The 26,658-nt window shown below is 37.2% G+C and overlaps 1 protein-coding gene across 2 annotated transcripts in view; it reads left to right on the plus strand.

The window, feature by feature from the left end:
* The window catches only part of LOC131041410 (alpha-N-acetylglucosaminidase), a 286,676-nt gene that overhangs the window by 15,061 nt on the left and 244,957 nt on the right, over positions 1–26,658 (plus strand). For both annotated transcript variants that reach the window (XR_009105026.2, XM_057974485.2), the window contains exons 2-3: positions 4,765–4,841; positions 17,260–17,471. Coding sequence is in view for 1 of the 2 variants with exons in the window: in XM_057974485.2 (XP_057830468.2) it covers positions 4,765–4,841; positions 17,260–17,471 (289 nt within the window). In the remaining variant the exon portion in view is untranslated. The remainder of the gene's footprint in view (positions 1–4,764; positions 4,842–17,259; positions 17,472–26,658) is intronic.

Here is a 26,658-nt window from a genome sequence, read left to right on the forward strand (position 1 = left end):
AAGGGATTGGCCAAGTCCAAGGACTTTAACACACCTAAGAGGACTTTTGGGACTTTACAATTATGATAGAAGATTTATTTAAGGCTTCTCCAAAATAATTGCCCCACTCACATAATTGACCAAGAAAGGTGCATTTTCATGGAATATAGAGACCCAACAAGCCTTTGAAAGGCTCAAAGAAATAATGAGCTCCTACCTAGTTTTGGCTATTCCAGACTTCTCATTACCATTTGAGTTAGAATGTGACGCTTCCAGAGAAGGTGTTGGAGCAATGTCAATGCAAAACAACATCCTATAGCCTTTGAAAGTAGAAAACAAAAGGAAACCAAAAATAACTATTCCATATATGACAAGGAAATGCTAGCAATTGTGCATGCTCTAGCAAAATTTAGATAATACCTAGTTTGTGGGAGATTCATTGTAAAAACTGATCATAATTGCTTGAGGTTCTTCTTAAACCAAAAAGATTTAAATGATAGACAACAAAAATGGGTGAGAAAATTACAAGCCTATAACTTTGACATCAAGTACATGAAAGGAAAGAATAATGTTGTAGACAATGCCTTATCACAAAGGCCCCATCTATGCTCCATGATGGATGTCTCCACCAAATGGAAAAATTCCATAATTGTAGAATATGCCAAGGACCCACTCTCAAATGACATATTAGAAGGGAAGCCAAGATGAAAGGTACTTGGTATTAGATGAACTCATCCTCTACAAGAACAAGATATATATCACTCCAGGATCAAAGATGAAGGGGAAAATTACGAAGGCCTATCATGATATCCCTTTGGCTGAACATCAAGTATATTACAAAACATACAAACAAATAAGAGAGAGATTCTCTTGGAAAGGCCTCAAGGGAGACGCCCTAAAACACATAGGAGAGTGCATGGTGTGTCAAAGAAATAAAGAACGTATGATTTGCTGGCCCAGTTTGCCGTTGCGTCAAAAGGCTGATCTATCAATGCCTGATACAAACTGTAGAGATATGGATTGCATGGGAGGCGGTTAGTCCCTTGTCACGAATCTCAAGGGGAGCGCTGACCATTTTGCCAACAATCTCCCCCTCAGCGTTACTCAAGGGGATTCGAACCCACGACCCAGTGTCTTGATACCATTTGTTGGCCCAGTTTGCCGTTGCGTCAAAAGACCGATCTATCAATGCCCGATACAAACTGTAGAGATATGGATCGCATGGGAGGTGGTTAGTCCCTTGTCATGAATCCCGATGGGAGCAGTGACCATTTTGCCAACACGATGCCTATGGACAGTACGGGGTTTGATAGTTGCATCCTCAAATATTCACGACACTTATAATGAATCTTTCAAATAGCTATTAATCTTTTATGTTTGACTTTATGGGACTGCTGTAGCTTGTTGCTTACTACTTATTACGTGAGGGATCTGTTTGATAATAATCTTAATCTTGAGCAGTTTGTATTTCTGGATTAACATCTTATATCTATTGTTGCCTCGGTCAATAATATTGTCCCTTCCAAATCATATTCAAATTTTTTTCAGCTAGATATCTCTTAATTAATCTATCTCCAATTAACTCTTAATGTCGATGCTCAACATCATTCAATGTTTGTTATTGCTGAGTACATACTTGCCTTGGTTTGTAATATCCCTTGGCTAATCTGACCCTGTTTTGCTTATATGAACACCAAGGAATATTGTCAAACATTTGGCATACAATGTTTGAAGCCGCTGTAGTGAATTCTTTATTTGTCTTCTTTGGGTTTGTAGGCTGCAAATGAAGTTATGGAAAGCTTCTAACAATGCAAAGTTGTTATAGAAATGATATACTAGCTGTTTTAGACCTTTCCACACATGTGTAATGACTGAAATTAACTAGTACAGCTAGTTGACATTAAGACAAACACTTGTCATGCATCCCAAAGTACACCTACAGCCATTAGGCATTTAAGCAAACAATTGGCATGAAAGCTAAATGGCTGATCAATGTTGAATGTTACCATGAATGTGGAATATGCAAATTATATCTCCATTTAACATATGCAACCTCCAAATATTTCATGATATAATCATAATAGAAAATGATGCAATGAAGTAATGATTTTCTAATACAATGACCATAGATAGAAAACCTGGTATTTCAATAGCTGCCTTGATATATTGGTTTGATTCTCCTCATATGCAAATCCCTTGTCAAATATATATAGCTGTTCAACCTTTCTAAATCCCCTTCTATAGAACTCAAACTACTGTAGCGCACTGTTCACAACACTGTAGCGCACTGTTCACGGCACTGTAGCGCACTGTTCACGGCACTGTTCACACGGGTACTATTCACGCGAGTACTGTAGCAGTGGATGAAAAAGCTTGATTATTGCAGCAAGCTGAAAGAAAACTCTGTGAACGTTCTGTGATAACTTCTGAATGAAGATATCTCTCTGAATGCAATAGATCAGCTGATATTTCACAGCCTCTGAACTGCAACACTGAAGATGGCTCGTTCTCCAATGTCTGTAGACAACTGAAACCCTTGGCTTCGTTCTCCGGAAGAAGACTTGATCAAAAATCCATTTCATAACATAATGATCTCAAATCCCAATGAAACCCTTATATCTCCTCAAGAGTTCGAATTTTCTCAATTAGGTTTTATTTAAATAAATTCGAACTTTTCTTTTTAATTTTTCAATAGTTTTCGAAAGCACTTTTAATTATAAAATATAATTAAAAGTGGCCCCTTCAATGATGGGCGACCCCTTTAGCAAAAATCACTTAAGTTATAATATTTAAAATATTATAACTTTATAACATAAGCTCCAAATAATTAATATTTAATTAAATCAATTAAATATTAATATCTCTCTCAACATATGCCCGATGCACGAATTGTCTGAAGCTGACGAAGAAGGAAGTGATTCTGCACGTGACCAGACCATACTGCTAAAAATAGCAGGGGTGCTCCGCTGAGTGCTAAAAACTGCTAAAAATAGCAATCCGAGCAAATAGAGTCCGAACGAAAGCCAACTGATAACAATCTGACAACTGAAGCCAAGCCAAGCTCCCTCAAGACCCTCTATCCATCCTATCAGCCTACGAGGGTCGCATAATAGGCTAAATCCACCGAACTCTGATGCTCGCAAAATTGGGGACATTACATGGTTGGTCGATATGTTATAATTGCTTGTAATCTTAATGCAATTATCTTTTCATAGTCAATCTGTTTATATCATTGATAATGATGAATCCTTTGATTGTGTACTGCTTGCATTCTTCATTGGATGTACGTGACTGATCTGTTTATGATGTATCATTCCAATTTTGAACCTTATTTTCAAATTTGTCTCCATAGGAAACTTCCTGAATTTGAATGGCCTCAAAGAGCTAGCCTTTGGATTGGATGGGGACATTACATCAACCATCATGCCATGATGATCCAATCCGATTTGATCCACCATAGGAATCAAACCATCACGAGAAAACTGTTATGTTGGCATTTGGCGTTTTATTTCAGTCAGATTAATGTTACATATTCTTTAGGCAGAGGTTGTGGTAGAGAAGAAAGATTTATTCATATCTTTTGGAGTTGCCCTGCAGCCAAATCCTTCTATGTAAGGTTTCAAGCTGAATAACTTTTATGCAGAGTCTCCCCATTTCTTGGAGATGCACCTTCTTAGGAAAACTTGGATGATCAAGTAACAGCAACACGTTGTCCTGGTACAAACTTTGGTTGATTGCTATTAGATTTCTGTAGAAATCTAGATGCAAGGCTATATGTTTTAGGAGGACCCTTTGCTTCTTAGCTTGGTGGAATTGAAGCTTTTTAAGCAGTATTTGGCTTTGCTTGTCAGAGTTCAACACCTCTTGGAGAACAGTCACATGTTAAATATGCTGGCTTTTTCAAGCAAGGATTTTCCATGTAATTCTATTGTTAGATTGATATTACTGTTTCGTTACATTAAATAATTCAAGATGTATTTATCAAAAACTACAAATTAGTGTTTGTAGTAAATGTTGAGCATGCCTACTGTCTGATAGCATTTGCATATTGGAAATGTCTTTCTAAATTGTTTGTAATCAGAAATCTACTTTCTAGTGTCATGAATTGATTAAGGAGAAGGTTTGGTTTCTCCCTATAGACATTTCTGTTCATAGCTGCAGATGATACAAAGAATATGGAGAATTTATGACAAGATACAACAGCCGAAAAAGGTGGTACACTTCTTTCAATATCTCTCCATATCATCTATGTAACCACAATGAACACATAGCAGACACAGTGACTACTAACTCCATATCCATGTTCAGAGTTTACTAATATCAATTCTCGTAAGTTCTATCTTCAGATTACTTAGAGCTGGGACTCCTTGCCTTTATATGAATATTTGTTCTTGCTTCTGCCATGTTGATTTTTATGAGACTATCTATGAACAATGATCTTTGCATGTGTATCCATGCTGATTCATTAATATGAGATGCCAACACTCATCAAGAAACTGTCAAAATACAGGAGGCCAGCTAGCACTTTGCAAGCAAACATTCTTGACTGAACTGTTTGGAACTTCAATAGAGTTTTCAAAAAATTGTTCTCTAACTGTCGCCCCTCTTTAATTATATTTCTATCTCTACCATCCTCTCTGAGCCCAACGCATTTTTTGTTATATAACAGTAAATATACTGCTACAAATTTCATATCAATTTATTCTTCACCTATTTCATTTTAATGTCTGAAAGTAGTTTTAGATTTATTATGGCACGTTTTCATCTGGTCCATGGCTTTTTCAGGACAAATGTGGTGGACATGCTTGCTTTATAATTAATAATCATAACTTCTCTGGTGAAAAAGGATATCCAGAAATCATGTAAGTTTGATGCTGTTTGATTCTCACTGTTTTGTAATTTTATCATTTTTATAGTCACAAGATAGTAGTCAAGGAGTGCAAGTTAATCTCTCTATTGCACATATTTTTTGGAGGTAGCAACAAGTTGTGCTCTGGATTTCATGTATATACATTTGAAAATGTTGCAAGTATGTGAGTTATTAGTACTATTGACATTAGGATGAATGATGATATCTCTAGCTGTATTAAAATTAGATTCTAAAGTGTTGCACACGTTTTACTTGGCTATGGATGAATACGTTTTATAATGTTCAGATTTTAATCCTTTCAATCAAATGATTTATTTGATTAATTTGGAAGTGGGTCCTTGGTAAGCACTATTATACATAATTTATAGTTTATAATTTTCACCAACTACCTTTTTTGGAGGTCAAGTACTTCTGTTGCACACTTACTTCAAGATGATTGGGTCTGAGGTTGGAGAAAAGAGCATCCAGTGCTTTAAATTCTATAGAAAATAACATTTCAAGCATTATAAAATATATTCATAAATGCAAACACTTGGTACCATTTTGATTTATAATCATTATGTAAATGCAATAAAGGTAAAGTTCTGTCAAGCTGGGGAAAAAGGATCCTTAAATGGAGGATGCCAGTGGAATTTTTTTGGAATCTTATTCAGCACCCTCAAGTGTTGTGCATGCCACCTATAAAGGAAGTAAGCAATCAGGTGGATGACAACTAGAGGTAGGACGCACCAATGAACCCTCCACTGGCTGTTGCCTCTTTGCCTATAGTACTTAGAAGACCAATAGATTAATTAGGTGGATGAGAACTATAGGTAGAACCCACCAAATAAGCTTGAAGTATTTGGTTCTGGGTAATTAGTCTTTCTTTGGTGGTAATGTATATCATCGGTTAGTGGATCCTTTTAAAAAAAGATGTACCATTTTGATCAATTGTTTGATGGATATTAAAATTAGTTTTGTTTCTTCCACTTCAGCATTTGTCCTTAGGAGTGCTTATCAATAACAGAGTATTTTTGTATTCTTAGGATTAACTGAGAAATCATTCATAATCATGTGTTGGGTTCCTCTTGTGGATCCTTTTATATCATTTTAGCCCTTGATTCATGTTAGTATTTAGGTGACATGAAGAGAGCAATAAGAACATTTTCTTTTATACAAGTTTGTAAATTTCATTGAGAAAAGTATAGGTGTGTCATAAAATAATCATTATATGCGAGTATTGTAACCTTAATCAAATAGTTCTGAGCAAAGAATCAAGATTGGTTGCTGATTCCAAGGATTGTGATACTAGACATGAAGCTTTAATGCTTCTAAAGTTGTCAATTGTAGATGGATTAATACTAGAGGTTCAAAATGCCATATGGGCATCAGCTTCGTGAGAAAACCTTAGGAACAAATGTGAGACATCAAAAGTTGGACAGGCCTTATATCTAAAGAATCTCATGTTTTCATCTAAGTTGTAGGTAGGAAGTTCAATATGTGAATATATAATGTGATTGAAGGATCTCAGTGATCAATTTATTGCTATTGAGAAGCTACTAGATGATGAAGCTTTGGTCTTACAAAGCTTTTCATTATCCTATGGTTCGTTAGTTGAATTTCTGTATCTAATTGTGGAGACCCAAATGCTTGATTTTAACTTTTTAAGTCATCAAAATTTCTATTGCCAAAGAAGTAGAGATAGGATCAGATGGAAACATTGACTTTGTAAACTACATAGTGCATTCAATGCTAGGATCTAAGGCAAAGTTAGGCACAAAACTTATCAGTCATGGTCACAGTCTGGCTCGGGTTCAGGGTCTAGATCTGATTCCTTTCGGGTCTGGGCAGGGTCCCATCAAATGCTTGCGGGTCTGTCCTAGGTGAACCTAGGGCGAATTTGGTGGGTGCTTGTGCCAAATAACCGAATTTCACCATATTAAATTTTTTTTTTTGACTTCCTTTTTACACTAAAAAGTGTAGTTCACTCCACAAACCCTAAAATGTGGTATAGAAAACATCCAAAAGGAAAAATCAAACTCATTTTTTATATTTTGAATGAAAAAATATTATCCTCCATTGTTGAACTTATTTTTTTGCTTTCCTTTGCACAAATAGAGTTGAAGATTGATCGTTGAATGCTCCAAGTTGGTTGTTGAGCTCTTTCTATGAATTTGCCACAGTTTGTTTATTGGCAAGGAGATTGTACAAGAAGAACTCTTCAAAAGAGCTAGGTTTTTGAAGTTTTTGGTTTTTTTTTCCTACTTTTTTTAACAAATTAACTCTCTTGTTTTGTTTTGAAGTTTTTGGTTTGTTTTCATTCATCTAGGTATCTATAACACATTCTTAATTTTTTTTAAATGAGTTAATTATTAAGTTGTATCTATGTATTTTTGTTTTCAAATTTCATTAGTTTCAATTCTTAAAATGTGTTGTTTATCGAATTGTCTTTGATATTATGATGGCAATTGATTCTAGCTTTGTGAGTTGACACCGTTTCAAAATAGATCCAAACTCTTCCCTTTGGAAATATGCTGAAATTTTACAACTTCTAGGTGGTGGAGGTTATGTTTGGATTTGTGGTGAACGGTAAAGAGAGATTTTTGAGCTCGTCCAGTTGATTGAAAAGCCATTTGTGCAAGATTGGTGCAGAAGACATCAAATTTTGTCCAAGCAAGGATGGTAATGGCATTCCAAAAGTACAAGTCTTGCCATTTATTGATGAGCAAGGAAAAGAAGATCAAGCAATAGGCAGTAAATCAAATCATCCTTTGTTATAGAAAGGATCTTGAGGAATGAAGCCCCCTTCATTGCCTTCTCATTTTCAACCTATAAAGAGGCATCCAATTTTGTCCAAACCTAAAGAACAATCTGTGGCCTCTACACATAAGAGATCAAAGCGATTGTTGGAAATGCATTTCATAACGAGTCTTAAGAACTTATTGATCAACGCATAAAAAGATGTGTTTATACCTATACAAATGGATTGGCATTCTATCTTGTTCTATCACCACATTGGCAACAAATGGTGAAAGCAATTAATGAGGCTTTTAAAGGGTCCAAGGGCTTTGGTTTTGAGAAGGTGTGTAGCAACTTATTGGGAAAAGAGGTGAAATTTGTAGAGGACTTCTTGAAGCCCATAAGGGATTCATGAGTCAAAAGAAGGGCGTGCATCGTTTCTATGGATGGAAAGATGCAATAAATTGGCCACAGGTCATTGTTATTGTAGTGTATTTTAATGTAATGTCCCTACTAGTTAGAGATCACTGTCTTGCAAAATATTTTGTTAGAATACAATAGACATATAAATATATAACTAATCTAAATTGCAATCTAACTTTAAAATACTTAATTAACATAATCATAATTTTTATCTAATAAAAAGGATACGAATGCCATACGAAAGTATGTCCTTAGGCGGCCGTGAAGCTCGCCTTCTTGGAACCCATCTTGGTTCCAAGCCCTCCAGGAAGTCGAAGGTGAATTCGACTCTTGTCTTGGGTGTAACCTCTTACACCCAAGCCATCCAAGGAAGACCCTATGTCCATTCCTTGCCTTGGGTGATGCCTCCCATCATCCAAGTCCTCAGAGGGGACTGGCCAGATCCGTCTCTTCTTGGTTGAACTTAATCAACCAAGCCATACATATGCATATCAATGTTCAGTATATACTGCCCTAGGGATTATCATGATCCCTCCCTTAGACTAAGGGAGTTTCCTCCCTATAGCCTCCATCATGTGATTACATTTATAATATATTTTTGCCTTTTATTACTATTTTCCTATTCCATAATCCATAGGTATATGTTCCTGATTTAACATGTATTTCCTACATATATTCCTTAAAATGTTCATTAAAGTATTTATTATCATAAATATTACATATGCATTAATTACATTTATTACCTTCCTTCATTACCTATCTATTAGAATAGTCATTCATTAATGTATATATTATAATATTAATTATTTACATCCATTAATACATACAGAAGTAAGCATTAACATATAACAATATTGATTCTTTACTTATCTGCAGGCCGCAGCAGACGTGTCAGATCGGTGCTTGCCTCTGAGCGTGCTTTATCTCCTCTATTCCTCTCTCCTTGCTTTTTCCCTTAACCGTTGGCTGCTGCTGCTCCCTTTATATCCCATGAAGGGTTGTACCCCTCCACGGGTCCCCTTCCGCATGAAGGGGTGCGGTGGTAAACCATCGCACCACTTTGTGCGGGAGTAATCGGGGCTAGTTAGTATAGTATTACGTTTGCATAATACTAGGGGTCATTTTGCCCTTTAAATAATGCTTTTTTCTATTATTAAATATAGTAAATATTAAATATCATTTCATTTAAATATATTAACTATTAAATAACATTTTCTTTATTAAAATATATTAAATATATTTCCTTTATTTTTCATAGATTACTTATATTATTATTTTAATCATTTATTTACAATAACCTTATTTAATTAATCCATATATTATTATTATTAAGTAATTTTACATCTGGTGATACCGTAGGGTTTATCACAGTCCCTCCGTCTCAATTTTGCTTGTCCTCAAGCATCTTTAGATCTTTCTCCTTTTCCCAAGTAGCATCCTCATCTGGGAGATTCCTCCATTTTATCAGGTGTTCGGTAATGGTTCGGTTCCTGAGCTCTCTTTTCCGTGTATCTAGAATGATCTCTGGGTACAATGTGAGTTTCCCTTCATCATCTAGGGGGGGTAATTTGCTGCAAGGAACCAAGTGTTGTCTGAGAACCTTCTTAAGTCGGGAAACATGGAACACATTATGCATTTTACTGCTCTTGGGAAGTTCAATCTCATAAGCTACTTCTCCAATCCTTCGAATTATCTTGTAGGGTCCATAGAATCGGGGTTTCAATTTTTCAGTCCCATTCTTTTTGAGGGATGATTGCTTATCTGGTTGTAATCTTAGAAACACCAGATCTCCGACTTCAAATGACCGTTCTATATGCTTCTTGTCGGCATAGATATTTTGTTGATTTTGAGCTTGTTGTAAATTCTCCTTCAAGGTCTTCATGATGTCCCTACTTTGCTGCACAAAATCTTGTGCTTTTGGTACTTAGCTTTCTTGGGTTACTAGTTCCCCAAAGCTTGTGGCCTCATAGCCGTACAAGGCTTGGAAAGGACTCATCCCTATTGACATGTGGTGTGTCGTGTTGTAGCAATGTTCTCCTAAGTGTAGCCACTTAACCCAAGCAGTCTGTTGCCCTGTAACATAATTCCTTAGGTAGCCCTCTATCCATTTGTTCACTATTTCAGTTTGCCCATCGGTTTGAGGATGGTAACTGGTACTACGGGTCAAGTCAGTTCCTGCCATTCTGAAGAGCTCCTGCCAAAATTGGCTAATAAACTTGCTATCTCTGTCACTGACAATATTCAGAGGGAGCCTGTGGAGTTTGAAAATTTCCTTGAAGAATAGATCTGCTATTTGGTAGGCTTTGTATTCAGTGGAGACTGCAAGGAAATGGGCATACTTCGTGATTCTGTCTACCACCACAAAAATGCTATCCTTCCCTTGTGTCCTTGGCAACCCAGTTATGAAATCCATAGAAATACTCTCCCACTTTTGATTAGGAATAGGTAATGGCTGAAGCAACCCAGCGGGGTGGGTGAGTTCAGTTTTATTGCGCTGACATGTTAGGCATTCTTGTACATATTTTTGGATATCTCTTTTTTGGTCTTTCCATGCATATCATTCCCTAATGTGTTTATAAGTTTTGTAGTACCCCGGGTGTCCTGCTAAGGGGTTATCATGGAATTCTTTGAGAACTTTGCTTTTGAATCTAGTCTGAGGGGTCAAGTATATCATTCCTTTATACAAGATGAGATTTCCTTTAACTTTAAAATCTTCGTTTGGAAGATTTCCCGCCAAGATTTCGTTTGCTTGTGGATCTTGGTCATATTCGTTAAGGATTTCTTCCTTCCAGTCTTTTGAGATACTGGTGATGGTATTGAGATGAACCCTTCGGGATAGTGCATCTGCTGCCCCGTTGTTCACCCCTTTTACATATTCTATATCAAAGTCGTAGGCTTGTATTTTGCTCACCCATTTTTGTTGCCTATCATTAAGATCCTTTTGGCTCAAGAAGAAGTATAGACTGTTATGATCAGTTTTGACACCAAACCTCCCATAGACAAGGTATTGGCGAAATTTGGCCAAGGCGTGCATTATGGCTAGCATTTCTTTGTCATAGATAGAATAGTGTCTTTATGCGTCGGTAAGTTTACGACTCTCAAAAGCTATGGGGTGTTTCTTTTGCATGAGTACTGCCCCAATTCCCTCCCCTGATACATCACATTGTAGTTCAAAAGGTATAGAGAAGTCGAGGATGGCTAATACTGGACAAGTGCTCATGGTTATTTTAAGTTGTTCAAAGGCCTGTTGGGCCTGGTCATTCCACGCGAAAGCCCCTTTCTTGGTTAGATCGGTAAGGGGTGCTGCAATCTTGGGGAACCCTTTTACAAAACGTCTATAGTAGCTGCATAGCCCCACAAATCCCCTTAATTGTGTTAAGGTTCTAGGGGTGGGCCATTCCTTGATGGCTTTGATCTTCTCTTCATCCACACTTACTCCCGCTTCACTAATTTTGTGTCCTAGGTAAATGATTTCTCTCATCCCAAATTCACACTTGGAGGCTTTAGCATATAATGATTCAGACTCAAGAATATTTAATACCTCTTCGATGTGCAGGAGATGTTCTTCCCATGTCTTGCTGTAAATGAGTATATCATCAAAGAATATTAGAAGAAATTTCCTCAACTGTTGCCTAAATGCATGATTCATGCATGACTGAAAGGTGGCCGGGGCGTTAGTGAGACCAAATGGCATAACCAAAAACTCGAAATGTCCATAGTGGCATCTGAATGCTATTTTGGGAATATCCTCTTCCCTCATTCTAATCTGATGGTATCCTGACCTTAGATCGATTTTAGAGAAATATTTTGCTCTGTGGAGTTCATCCATTAGTTCATCAATTTTTGGAATGGGGTATCTATTTTTTATAGTCTTTTTATTCAAGGCCCGGTAATCTATGCACATCCTCATTGTCCCGTCTTTCTTCTTGACCAATACTACTGATGAAGCAAAAGGGCTGCTGCTTGGTTGGATGTGTCCCATTTCTAATAATTCTTTTATGGTTTTTTCAATCTCCTCTTTGAATTTGTGGGGGTGGTGGTAAGGAGTGGTAATGACAGGTTTTGCTCCTTCTAATTCAATGGAATGCTCAAATCCCCTTTTTGGGGGTAAGCCCGAAGGAATGTCCTCAAAGACTTTTTTGTGTCTCCTAAGGATGGGTTGTATATCATTTTGAATGATTTGACCTTTGGTTGGAGATTTATCCAAGACCATACATTGGGCGACCCACTCTCCTTGATCATGTCTAAGGATTTTCTCCATTTTATTGCATGATACTATCTTTGGAGAGCCGTCGGGAATTCCCTTCAATGTTATCTCTCTCCCTTCATGTTGGAAGCATATCTCCCGATTTGTACTATCCATGGTGAATCGTCCCAATGAGTTTATCCATGGCATCCCCAAAATGATATCATTCTCTAGGTTTACCACAAAGAAGTTCCTTGTAATTGTATGTCCTCCCAGGGTGACTTCCAATTGAGGTATAACTTTAGTGCACCTGTCTATGACTCCGTTGCCCATGATCACTTCAAACCCTCCAAACTCTTGAGTTTTTAATCTTCTCTTTTCTGCTAAGTGTTTGCTAATGAAGTCATGTGAAGCTCCTGTGTCCACTAATGCAATTACTTTTTGTCCCTTGATAGTCCCTTTGAGTTTGAAGCATCTATTCTCACTTCCTTGAGTGATGACTGCCAAGGTACTTGGTTCATTGTTTTCAAATCTGGCTCTTTTATAGGGTCTTTCCTCATCCCATATTTCTTCTGCGTTATTTAACTGTCCTCTTTTACATTCATGGTCTTTCTCCCATGGGGCCTTGCATTTGAAACATAACCCTTTCTCCACGAGTTCGTCTCTCTCCTTACATTGGTGATTGAAACTCCAAGGTTTCTTGCACAAGCGGCAAGGCTTTTCCCGGTGGTCCCTCTGGGGTCCCTCAGGCCTATGTGGTGTTTTGGTTGAGGTATTCTTGAGAGCACTAAATTCGACCATCCTAGTTTTCTTAATGGCTTCTCCTAAGTTCTGTGGTTCCAGGGGTTTTACAAAATTCTTAATGGAGTCTTTCAGGCCTTCTAAGAACATGTAGGTAAGCCTTTTTTGGGATAGGTCGGGGACCATTACTGACAAGTTTTGGAATTGATCTATATAGTCTTCAATGGTTCCTACTTGCTTAAGGTGTGTTAACTCTTGGAAGTACCATTCGGAGTCTTTCTGGTCGAATCGACTGATGAGCCTTTGGGTAAACTCATTGTAGGTGGAGACATTTTTGTGTCCTAAGGTAATGAGACCGTTATGCCACCAATTATGGGCGGTTCCGGTTAAATGTAGTATGGCAAATTTTATATCATCTCCTTCGGTCATGGGGTTGTATGAAAGGTAGGTGTCTAGTTTTTGTACCCAAGCTTGGGCGACATCCTTCCCTGATCCATCAAAACATGGTAGGGACATTTTGTTGACTTTAGCTTTGAGGTCATTACCCATAGGTTTCCTCCTACACTCACTAGTCTTGGACTCATAGAAGTCCTTGAAGGACACCACCCTTTGAACTTTTGGCTCTAATCTAGCATAAATTTGGGCGATTTCTCCCACCCCAAGTGTGGCTGGTTCCTCTTCCTCCCTCAGATGTTCCTCTCTAGGAAGAAATTCAGGAATTGTTTGTCTAGAACTCTGAGGCGATCGTTCGTTATCAGCGTGATTAGAGTGTGTCTCTCTTCTAGGGTTTAGCATATCTCTATTATTGCTGTTTGTACTTTGGAGGATTAACTGGCTCATTCTTTCAAATTTCTCATTGGTTTGCTCCATGAAAGTCTGAAGTTGCTTGGCCAATTGATCGGCCATTGCTTTTGCTCCTTTCTTTCTCTGGTATGTGATCATAAACTAAGAACCCTTCCCACAGGATGGTAGGATTATGCTCTGATACCACTGTAATGTCCCTACTAGTTAGAGATCACTGTCCTACAAAATAGTTTGTTAGAATACAACAGACATATAAATATATAACTAATCTAAATTGCAATCTAACTTTAAAATACTTAATTAACATAATCATAATTTTTATCTAATAAAAAGGATACGAATGCCATACGAAAGTATGTCCTTAGGCGGCCGTGAAGCTCGCCTTCTTGGAATCCATCTTGGTTCCAAGCCCTCCAGGAAGTCGAAGGTGAATTCGACTCCTGTCTTGGGTGTAACCTCTTACACCCAAGCCATCCAAGGAAGACCCTATGTCCATTCCTTGCCTTGGGTGATGCTTCCCATCATCCAAGTCCTCAGAGGGGACCGGCCAGATCCGTCTCTTCTTGGTTGAACTTAATCAACCAAGCCATACATATGCATATCAATGTTCAGTATATACTGCCCTAGGGATTATCATGATCCCTCCCTTAGACTAAGGGAGTTTCCTCTCTATAGCCTCCATCATGTGATTACATTTATAATATATTTTTGCCTTTTATTACTATTTTCCTATTCCATAATCCATATGTATATATTCCTGATTTAACATGTATTTCCTACATATATTCCTTAAAATGTTCATTAAAGTATTTATTATCATAAATATTACATATACATTAATTACATTTATTACCTTCCTTCATTACCTATCTATTAGAATAGTCATTCATTAATGTATATATTATAATATTAATTATTTACATCCATTAATACATACAGAAGTAAGCATTAACATATAACAATATTGATTCTTTACTTATCTGCAGGTTGCAGCAGACGTGTCAGATCGGTGCTTGCCTTTGAGCGTGCTTTATCTCCTCTATTCCTCTCTCCTTGCTTTTTCCCTTAACCGTTGGCTGCTGCTGCTCCCTTTATATCCCATGAAGGGTTGTACCCCTCCACGGGTTCCCTTTCCTAAGTCGTCCAACATAATAGTTAAATATTAAACTTAGGATAAAGTATTAGTATTTAATAAATCACTTTCAAATCAAGATTGGTCAATGCCAAATTGAACTGTAAATCGAAGTGCTGAAAACCAACAAAACTGACTGGGTTGGAGCTTTACACCGAATTGCTAAAAATAGCAGAAATGGCACTTACTAAAAATAGTAAGTCTTGAAAACGATTGCAAAAGATTGCTCTTCAAACCCTGAAGATGAGCTCAGAAAACCCAGAAAGACTTAGAAATCCTGACAACTGCTACCAGCGTACTAAAAATAGTAAGTTTAGAATTCTTCCCGAAACTGAATGAATGTTATACCTCTGTGAAGCTTTCGGAAAACCCAAAAGGAACCCACTATCAGAATCATAGAATTCCATCTAGTCAAGCATCAGACAGCTCACACAACCTCCTCAAAGATTGGAAACCCTGATTTCTGCTTCTAGTTAGCCTACAGGTCTCCAGAATAGGCTAATGGCGCACTGAACTCTACCTCACTCAGAAGGGGACATTACACATCGACTCAATGATTGAGAAGATGAAAGTCATCATAAATGCAAAAGAGAAAGATCTTGAAGAAAATTTCTTCAAACAACCACACAAAATCATTGAAGAAAGATGGATCAAAATGACCAATCCAATACATCTTCTTGTGTTTGCATTGAGTGAGTTGCCCCATATAGAGATGTTGAACTCAGTCAAGGGTACAAGGCAACAACTCATAGACTCTTCATTAGTTGTGACATATGAGATGTGGTGAAGGTTGAGTTCAGGGATTTTGCATTCTCCAACAACTATGGTCTCGATGCTCTTCAGGACAAGTTTATGGTTGATGCCCATAATTGGTAGTATTTCCATGGCCAACCATTCACACACCTACAACCTCTTGTGGTCAAAATTTTATCGCAAGTTTTATAAAAAGTTTCTTTATCTTTTAAGTTTTATTTATCATTTAATTTTTATAATTTATAATTGTGTAACTCTTAACTCTCTAATTTTGTCTTAATAGGTTGCTAATTCATTTGCATTTAAGGGGAATTGGAGCACATACACTCCAAAAAGGCAGAGGACTTGGTGTATGTGCTTTCAAACTTGTGGCTTCTTACAAAGAAGGGGACAAAAGGAAGTGGGATATTGAGCTAAAGCATATTGACTTGGATGATTCCATTGCCTACTTTGCTGCACTTGCTGTTGACGATGACTATGAGCCAACTACTGAGCATGGGAGTGCTATTGCTAATGCCAGTGCCAGTGGCATTAGTTGTGGTTCTTCTAATTTATTATTACCTACATCATCAAATATGGATGGTGATGATGATAATTTTGAAGAACCATATGGTTTTTGATCAATGATGGTTGATTGTTGACACTTGACATTATTACTTTTTAACTTTAATATGTCATGACATTTGAATTCTAGTAATATTTGACTCTTAATATGGTGGTTTTGTTTATTACATAATATAAGATGCTATTTGTGGTGTATTTTGAACTTAATTACCACTGCAAATATGTATATATTTTTTATTTATATTTGTTTTTTGTATGGACTAACCCAAAATGAACCCAACCCCAAAATTTTTTTTAACCAAACTCACGAGTTGAACATTAAAACCCAAATCTAAACCAGTACTAGGACTGGTAACTTAGCGCAAAACTAGTAGTTTTTAAAGGAATCAATACATCCAAGAGTTCAAAATGAAAATGTTTTTAGTCTAATCAGCCTGGACATTTAAAGAGACAGAAAAGAAAGAGTGACATAGCATGCTAGTGGAAATCCAAGCAATTAATGTAAGGTCATTGATGCCAATAAAGTAGTGTGCACATTGGAGAAAGATTAGAAGTATGTCTAGAACCCAGTGTTGTGAAATTGCTATGCTCAATGTTTTCAGGAAAATCATGTAAGGCAGTAGATTTGTACATTCTTAGTTGCAGGAGTATGAATTTTTTGATCAATATGTTTGTATTCAGTCAGAAATGTAATAATGTGGAACTGGCACAATGAAGATATTCATCAAGTGAAACCATACAGGAGTTAAGTGGATTGTCTCCCTAACTTCAGTGGTTTTTGTGTTCTTTTTATGTATCAATTTGCCACCTTTCTAGGAGAAATATTTGATTTGAAGAATTAAGGCTCTCTTTCTCACTATGACAAAAGCTATTTTAATTTACTTATTATCTTGCAGCTAATTTATGATTTCATATTTCTTAATGTTTTTAAATAGATGTCACATTGTGGTTTATGACATCATAAAGGTGTGATGGATTCTAACCTCATAAAGCTATAATGAATTCTTATGAAATTAAATCCAGTATTTTCGGTTTTGATTATTTCTAATGTGGGAGAGGACAATTCTGATTTTGAATTCCTGTAAGCAGCATTAAAGGGACAACTGGGGTTGAGCTTGCGGCTGGTCTTCATTGGTATTTAAAACATTATTGCGGTGTTCATGTGTCATGGGACAAGACTGGTGGAGCACAGCTAGATTCAGTTCCCAGGCCTGGCTCATTACCATTTTTACACAGTGGTGGTGTTATGGTTCAACGGCCAGTTCCATGGAATTATTACCAAAATGCGGTTACTTCAAGCTGTATGTTTTAAATTATCATCCTTAGTTCTGAGCTGTAACATATTTCCGAAACCAATTCACTGCAATTACAAGTCAGATGTTTGTCTTAATCTTGGCTTACAGATCTCACAAACAAGCGAAAGTATATTTCACATGCACTTTGAAACATAAAATAAGTTTGTACTTTGATAGAATGGAGTTACACACATCTTTTAGGTTAGTTTTGCATTACCTTTCTTCTTATGGAGAGACTTTACTTTGTATTAATAATTAACTTTAACGAACAAGAAAATCTTCGTCTTTATGAAACTAAGTTTTAATTTCATCTCTGCCATCTCTTTTAGGTCACTAATTAACCTTTCAAGAATAAAATCAGTAATAATTTGTTAACAAATTTTGTAGAGCAGTGGCTGATGCTCAAAAATTAACATGGGAAAAAATAACAACTATTTATTCTTAAAAATAACTTCTTTGAGTCTGAATATGAGCTGATTTTCCCTTCTCTGAATCTTTCTGCTTGCTTACAAGCTGAATAATAATGTATCTAATATAGAATTGCATACTCCTTAAAATTGATATAAAATAGTTAAAATAATCTTAAATAAAGTTCTTGTGTAGTCTAAAATTGAGCACTAAATTTATAAAAGAAGGTGCTCAAACAAATAGCAAAGTCTGAATTGAGCAGTAAAACAACTAAATTTAGACTTGTTCTAAAACAAAATCTTTTTTGTTGATTGCAAAAAAAACTCCAATGGGTTGTGGAATGCAAAAAAAGCATCTTCAACAACAATTTCTATCATCTTTGTTAGTAATTTCCTATCACCTTTGACAACAAACTGCCATCTTCAAGAACAACTAAAATATCTTCAATGTTAACAGTTCAACTTCAACAATCAGTAATTCAATTTAATCAGCTTACCCTAACTTGTCAGCATTAGTTAACTTCGTAACTTAACTTGATCAGCATTTTTCTACTTGACATAGAAATTTCCCATCTCCTTGTTGATGTCAAATCCCTATATTCGCAACTTCATCTTCAAACTTTGGATTTATTATTTGTCCTACTTTAGTCATTATATTTGCCAGTTGTTCCTTTGACCTACAAAACTGAATTCCAACTTCTCTTGTACCAACTCTTACATAATGATCTTTCAGTTCTATGTATATTGTCTTTGCATGAAATACTAGATTTTCTTGTAATTGTATTGCTCCAACATTGCCACAAAATATCATTGTAGGATTTCTTTGTTCTTCGCTCTACTCAATCAAAGTGCATGTGTACATGTTGCTGTTAATGCAACATATTCTGCTTCTACATTTGATGTATCAATCCACTTCATAGTGTAAGGGGATGTGCTCTTTTATCGTCTGATGATCCCGCCCAATGTGCATCTGAACAAACAATCAATTTTGAATCCCCAATTGAATAATAATGGATTCCATGATCTTTTCTGTGAGCAATGATTTTAAAGCAGTGCAAATCTCCAATCAACTGTTTTTTCTCTTTGAGAAGAAGATTTTCCCATGCTTATGAATGTGGTTGCTCTAATGATTGTGCTAGAGCTCTGCAATGTATACCTGTGTTTGATTTTAAACTGGCTAGATTTCTTTGGATTTTTCCACTCTGTAGTTGAGATGGATTGTGCTAAGAATGTGGATGGGTTGCTAGTGAGTGTTTTGTTCTGTTGGATGGTATTGCTGCATTTAATTGCCTTTGGATTGCTCTGAAGGGTTGCGATTGCTTGTAACCAACGACAAGGGAAAACCAAGTCTAGTGACAAGGATGAAGGGCAGATTGGATGGAATGGTTTAAATATTGTAGATAGTGGATGGAATGAATGCAGAGTTTAGGATGGATGGTTCAAGGGTTTTGGATGTGATCTTCAAGGATGATATCACATAGGAATAACATGCCCCTTTCAAATATGTGTCGTTCATGATGCTGTGCAGAAATAGTCACTCGTATCAAGATTTGGGTGAATTGCTTCTTGCAAAACTTGTTTCATAATCATTGAATGTATATAAGAATGTAAATTGTGATAGAATTTTGGAGTACTCATTGAAGATTTGAAATATCAAGACTCTTCCAAAACATGCTTCAACACTTTGCTCTATCCTTGTAGAGGACAAGAAAATGTGATAAGAGGATGGATATGATGGGATGGAGAGTGTTGGCGGTAATATTGTACGGGAATAAAACAGTAGTTAATTAGATAGTACTTTACTTTGTAAGTAATGTAACCGAGGGATAGTAGTTACGGGTGTGACGGTTGCCCCTCGCATCCCCTCGGTACCTTTATATACCATGGAAGGTAACTTGTAACGACACATGATTATGAATAGAAATAGTATCTCTTATATTTGCTTGATCTTATCATCTGGTATCTATGGCATTATTGTTTCTCGCTAAGCATTCTATCTGTATGTTTTAAATTGTTCACCCAGAGGGTAAACAAAGAGATATGATGTAATGTATAGATATGATGGAATGAACTTTCCCCAAGTGCAAAGTACACGTAGACAATCAATTTACACACAATGCCGGAGAATGGGTTTTCATCATGGTACTGACCCAAGGTGCCATAGGAATGGTTTTATTTGTTGGATAATTTTGCTCTCTTTACATTATTCTTTTTAAATTTTTTATTTAGATTTTTGATTGCTTGGATGACATTCAAAGCTTTAAAAAATGAAAGAACTTATGATGTCTATCATAAGTGTTCTTTAGGGTCCTATTCATTTTGGAGAGAAGAACAATTCATCCTTGCCTTGGGATTTGCACTCAAGGAGGGATTCTTGGTGCACTAGAGTGGCAGAGAAGGATTTTGGAACAAATGGACAATTCCTCCCTGCCTTGGGATTTGCACCCAAGGAGAGATTTTTGGCGCATTCGAGTGGTAGGAAAGGATTTTTTGAAAATTCCTCCTTGCCTTGGGATTTGTGCCTAAGGAAAGATTTATGGTGCATTGGAGTGGCAGGGGAGGATGTTTGGATTTTTGGAAAATTCCTCCTCTCCTTGGGATTTGTGCCCAAGGAGTTAGTCTAGGCGCATCTGGAGCCTTAAGGAGGACTTTTGGAATGAAGGATAATTCCTCCTTGTCTTGGGATTTGCACCCAAGAATAGATTTTATCATGCTCAGTCTTTCCAAGGAGGATTTCCAGACTTGGTCAGAATTTGATCACCTGCTTGCTCATTCGCTTTTCTTGATTTAAAACTGGATGCTTAAGATCATTCTGTAGTCAGTGCTTTCACCTACTGCCAAGGATAGACCTTCCAAAAATAGACTTACTAAAAATCATAAGTTCTTCCAAACACTAAATTAGGGCAAATAGGGACACACTAAAACTTGCTAAACATAGACATTGCTAAAAATAGTATGTTTATCCAAACTCAAATTAGGCCAATTGGGGCCATAGTGAAACTAAAAATAGTAAGTTTTTGAAAAATGTTCAAATTTCATCGGTAGCTTCCTTGAAGGATTCTCTTGTCAACACTTTACCAAAATTTTACTATGCCTAAGGTTACTGACTTGTTTTCTATGTGTGTAGGATAGAAACCCTAAAATAGATAATACTTGCTTCCAAACTTGGCCAAATTTATCAAAAATCTACCCAGACCAGAGAAACGAAAATTGCTAGAAATCACCTAAACTCGGCGAGTCCGAGTCCGAGTCACTCCCCACGAGTCCAGCAAACTTGGACTCGGACTCGGCCAAGTTTGGGGTCCAAACTCACGTGGACTCGTCCAGACTCGGCCAAACTTGGCTAGACTTGGCCAGACTTGGCCAAACTCGGCCAGACATAGACTGGGGTCCAAAATCTTTAAAAATCTTTAAATTTCTTGAGTTTTTCACTTTCCTGAGTCCAGCCGAGTCCGAAGTCGAGTCTGACTCCAAGTCCCAAGTCCAAGTCCGAGTCGGAGTTGGCCTTGCTGAGTCCGAGTCCTGTTTCTTTGATCCAGACCTTGCCAAAATTTACCAAAATGTTGGGGACTCAAGGAGATTCAAGAATTTGCTGCTAAACTATCCAAAAACTCACAACCAAAAGACCAAGTGGACAAAAATGTAGGGGGTTTCCATTTGGAATGGGGTGATGTGTGATTAGGTCACAACAACACCCTTAGAAGGAAACCATGTTTGAGGCAAATATGTCAAAGTCTCCAAATCAGGTCATTATGATGATCTCTTATCTCATTCTAGAGATGCTAGTCTAGATGGATATTGGTTGGATGTCCAAATACAACTTTTGGAAAGGAGCAACCATGATAGTTTCAGTCTCTTTGACTTGGAGAGAGATTTGTTTAGAGAATCAATCACACATAAGGTATATATTTTTCTAAACAAAGAAACCAACCCTCAAGTCCTTGGGGTCTAGGTGTGTTGGCACCTAAGTATGATGAGGAACCAAATTGGGATGCATTTTCTTTTGACTATAATGCTGTCCTAACATTAGAGCATAAAGTATGCCAAGAGGATGCCATTGAGGGAGCTGATTTTGAAATGTTTGTTCCCAAAGACCAAGCATAAAATTTATTGCATTGAGTTAATTCTGATCAAAGGCCTAGTGACTTTGCTGATTTGGATTCACAACTTAATGTTGAGCATTTTTATCAAGATGGTAAAGGAGAGGTACATGAGACTTAAGATGGCCCTGGAACAAAGAAACGGGACTTGGGACTCTGACCCGACTCGGCGAGGCATACTCGTCTCGGACTTGGCTAGACTCGACAAAGTGAAAAACTCAAGAAATTTAGAGATTTTTAAGGATTTAAAACTTGTTTCATGCACCCTATATTAAATACACCTTAAAGACACAATAACATCATCAAATAGAAGCTAATTTGATTACATACACAAGTATACATCAATCACATAAGCATAAATGCAAATTGTAGCTGAAGGAAATAACAAACATAGATATATAAATATTGTCAAATGTATACAATATTACAAAAATCATGGAATAAAAAATCCATGTCATCATATGATCAAATGAGATGCAAACTCTTCCTTTCCAACTCTTGATGCACCAAATTAAAGTATATGTTGTTATATGGAGCCTAATTAGACTCAGAGGTTAAAATTTCCCTACTTTTATCGCCACAGTTTCCCCCCTAATTTTATGATGGGGGTTTGGGGGCAGTGCCCCAAGTTGGGTCAAGGTGAAGCGCCCCTGGTACGCTCCCTATTTTGCCAAATGAATGAAATGAAGTTCACTTTTAGGGGCAAAGCAAAATATAAACAACAAAAAATAAAGTTAAAAACATTTTAAAACATGTTTTTTTTGTGTCTCTAAGTTTCCTTACGTCGGTTGAGTTTGGCAAGTCCTGACTCCTGAACTCGGTGATTTTAGGTGAGTTTGGAAGATGGCGATTTTGGGGGCCATACTCGTCCGAGCCCAGTAGACTCGGTGACCCTCACTCGACTCGGGAATCGCCAAAACTCGGCGATTTTGGGCAATTTCCGTTTCTCTAACCTAGAGTCAGTGCTGAAAGGTATGACAAAAGTTCTATTTTTGCATGCATCATAAGTTATAACATCAATTCATTAAAGTTGTATGATTTGGATATTTGTGAGGAAAGATGGAAGAGTAAATTATTGGTGTCTTCTGAAAATGAAGTGCACACATTATCTAGGTTGGATGGAACAAAAAGCCTTGTTGAAAATTTCATCCACAAAGACACCAAGAAACCAGTATTAGCCTTGCTGACTTGCAAATGATTAAGAGAACAATGGAAGAAATGAAATCAGCCTTCTTGCATATGATCCATAATAAAGATGTAGCCACCAAGATTGCAAATGAGGATTTATCTGTCTAAGGAGACAAAGGGAGAGGTTAGTGAGCTCACCATTGAGCTTAATTCCATGAAGATTTCTTTGGAGTGTCTAAAAGGCACTTCTTGAAGTGGAAGGACATCTCTATGAGGCCAAAAAATCTAATTAGGAAAATAGAGAAAGGGCCAAGGAGATCAAGTAGGTAATTGAAGAACTTGATTGCATTCAAGAGGTTTATGATCTAGTCCATTGTTCCTAGAAATCAAAAAATGAAATTTGGGATCAGCAGTAGGATTGGTTTGAGTTTGGGGATGAGGATAATCTTCATTTTTATGATAACCCATTGTTTGAGACATAGTTTTAGGACTCTACCAAAAATCGCCAAAACCCATTGGACTCACGAGTCTTGGAGCTCGTCGAGTCCAAGTGCCATGGACTTGCAAGCCGTTTCTTGGCTAGTCTAGACATAGACTTGCCTAGTTCTGGGCATGGAATCGCACAAGTTTTGGTCAGGGACTCGTGAGTCTCAACCCAGAACTCCGTGCGCCCAGTCAGACGTCAAGGCAACTTTACAACATGTTCTTTTACTTTTTGATCATTTGTTGCCTCTTGGTTGCCAAAAATAGGTCTGCACATTGAGATAAGGTTGGAAGAAGAGGAGAAGACGAGCGTATGAGATCGAACTAGAGCCAAGTACAAGCGAGGAGCAGCAAAATTGGAAGCAATGGAGGAGGATGAAGACAGTTTTGATTTTGAAGAACAATGAGGCCTCAATAATTGAGTTACATTAGGAGAGGAAAGAGGAAGATGTAGATTTGATTTGGTTGTTTTTCTCATTTTGACATATCATTATATGTAAACATTTATAAACTATGATGTTGTTATACATTTGAAAGTTTGAAACTATGAGTATTATTATGAATTTATCATTCATGAATGATGAAATTTCAAATATTGAGTGTTTGAAGATTATATGATATGTGATATGTTTGAATTATAGCACTTATGTTCTCTAAATGCATTAATTTTTTTTGTGAAACTACGATTTTCTTCTTTGCCGAGTCCTAGCCGAGTTTTTTGCTGAGTCCTGAGTCCGAGTTCTCAAACTATGGTTTGAGATAGGCGCTGATATGTTGTTTGTTAATCCACTCTTTCAGTTGGGTGATGGAGCACTTTCTAAATTTAGTGATGTGGTTGGTGATAATCACAGGATTTGGGACCTAGGTGAAGTTTTTAGGTATGAGGTGTTGACTTACGATTGGAATTGTTGACAAAATTTCATAATCAATATCACTATCCACTTTCCAATCGGCCTACATAGAACTTTAGTTCTTGACATGTAGATGAATTGGTATGAAATTCTAGCCCAACAGTGGAGTATTTTGTGGTTGGGGTTGGTTGGTAGAGGCGATCTAGTCATGTGAGAATATTTTCAGCCATTTCCATGGTCACATCTATGTTTTTCCTATGTTTTTAGGAGTATTTCATACTAATAGTTGCTGCCCTATAATGTCCGCTTCTTAGTAAGGAGTAATCAGTGGTCCATTAGCCTATTCCGGAGACCTGTAGGTTGACTGGAATTAGGAGTTAGGGTTTCCTATTTTTGTGGAATGCTGCATGAACCAATTGGTTCTTGTCTGGTAAGGATTCTTCGATTCCGATTGTGGATTCCTTCTGGGTTTTTTGAGGGCTTCGCAGAGGTATAACATGCATCTTGTTCTGAGGTGATTTCTGAACTTACTATTTTTAGTAAGTTGGTGGCAGCTGACTGGATTTTGGGGCTTTTCTGGGTTTTTTGAGCTCATTGACGAGGTTCGACGAGCTTGTTTTTCGGAGTAGTTTTCATGACTTACTATTTTAGTGTCAATTTAGGCAATACTATTTTTGGTAGTCTTGGGCAGAACTCCAATCCAGTTCAGATTAGTGACTTTCTACACTTCAGTTTGCAGTTTGATTTGGCAGTGATCAGTAGTTGATTTATAATTGATTAATTAAATATTATTGCTTTATTCTAAAGTTTGATATTTAATTATTTTTACTAATCAATTTTGGAGGTATCCTAAGTCACATTTTATTTCCTAAGTCAGGAGGGCGCCCAAAATGAAGTCATTTCACACTGTGTAATATTTTCTCATGTTCGAACTTGTGTACCTCGACAAAGTTCGACTAGGGGGGCCTAAAGAGGGACGCCATGTCTTGAGGGGGACATGTAATGAAATGCAAATGAAATTAAAGGAAATTTGGCGCCATGTTAATTTGAATTTGAGATCTAGAAATTTATAAATACAAGGTTGGGTGCCTCATTTTATCGTCTTGGAGAAATTATAACGTTATGCTGTCGAAATGGTGATTGAGTTTGAGCTTCGGAGTTGTGGCTTCCTAGCTTGCACATTTTCGTACTTGAAACACAATACCTAGCTGATTAGTGTGTTTATTGGAGAAGTTTTGAGAGTGTGTTTTCAGTTTTCAGTGTGTGTTCAGTGTTTTCTGTGTTGCTGGTTTGGTGTGGCTAAAGTGAAGTTTTGTTCATATCTCCCTGCCTGTGCGTCAGAACTTTTTGGGTAGCGGCTCATCGGATTCGTCTTGGCTGGGTGATTATTCCTCTAGAATGGCGTGCTTTTTGGTGGTAGTTTGGATTTTTGGCTGCAAATCGTACCTCCAGTGCTGGCCGTACTTTCCTGGAGGTGCCTTGGGTTGCATGCTGTTTGTTGATGGTGTTTTTGGTGCCGGTTTGTGGTTTTATCTTGGTCGTTTTTTTTCATACCTTTCATTTGCCCATGTTCGTGTGCAATTTAGAGCTGTTTTTGGGGAGTTGTGAGACTTTCAGTGTTGCTGGTCCATTGTTGGAGTTGCTTGTCTTTTACATCAGATTTGGTTATTTGTGTTTTATCTTGTATTTCTTTGAGTTTCATTGTTATGATCCTTAGTACTTCATTATATTCATCATTGTAATTGTTGGTTAGTAGTACTAACCCTTATTGTATCTGAAGTACTCATTATAATTCCCACTGCATAAGTGGAAGAGGCTGGCTTGGCCGCCTTCAGTGTTTGTAATTCAGTTTGCAGTTCAGTCCTCCCGCTGCATAAGTGGTTGAGTTGAGTTTGTTTAGTAATAAGTGCTCCCGCTGAAATATCGCGGTAGAGTGATGTGTGCTTGAGTGTTTTCTTGTTTACTTGGCTGGTGTACCGCCAAGTTTCCTTGTTTTTACTCGCTGGAAAGTGGAAGGGGCTGGCTTGCCGCCCAATATTGTAATCAACATTTCCAAGTATTGCATCTAACGATCCCCCGTCACCATATGTCTCACCCTCCCAGTCTAGGCTCTCGGTGATCAAAAGGTGTAGGGTTCCTTTCAATTGTTTTGGATTGCTTAATTCTAACCCTAACGGGTGATTGGTGTGTTTGTAAAACTGTTAAAAACAAAAAAAAAATTGTT

Source organism: Cryptomeria japonica, chromosome 7 (assembly GCF_030272615.1).
Source record: "Cryptomeria japonica chromosome 7, Sugi_1.0, whole genome shotgun sequence".
NCBI lineage: Eukaryota > Viridiplantae > Streptophyta > Pinopsida > Cupressales > Cupressaceae > Cryptomeria > Cryptomeria japonica.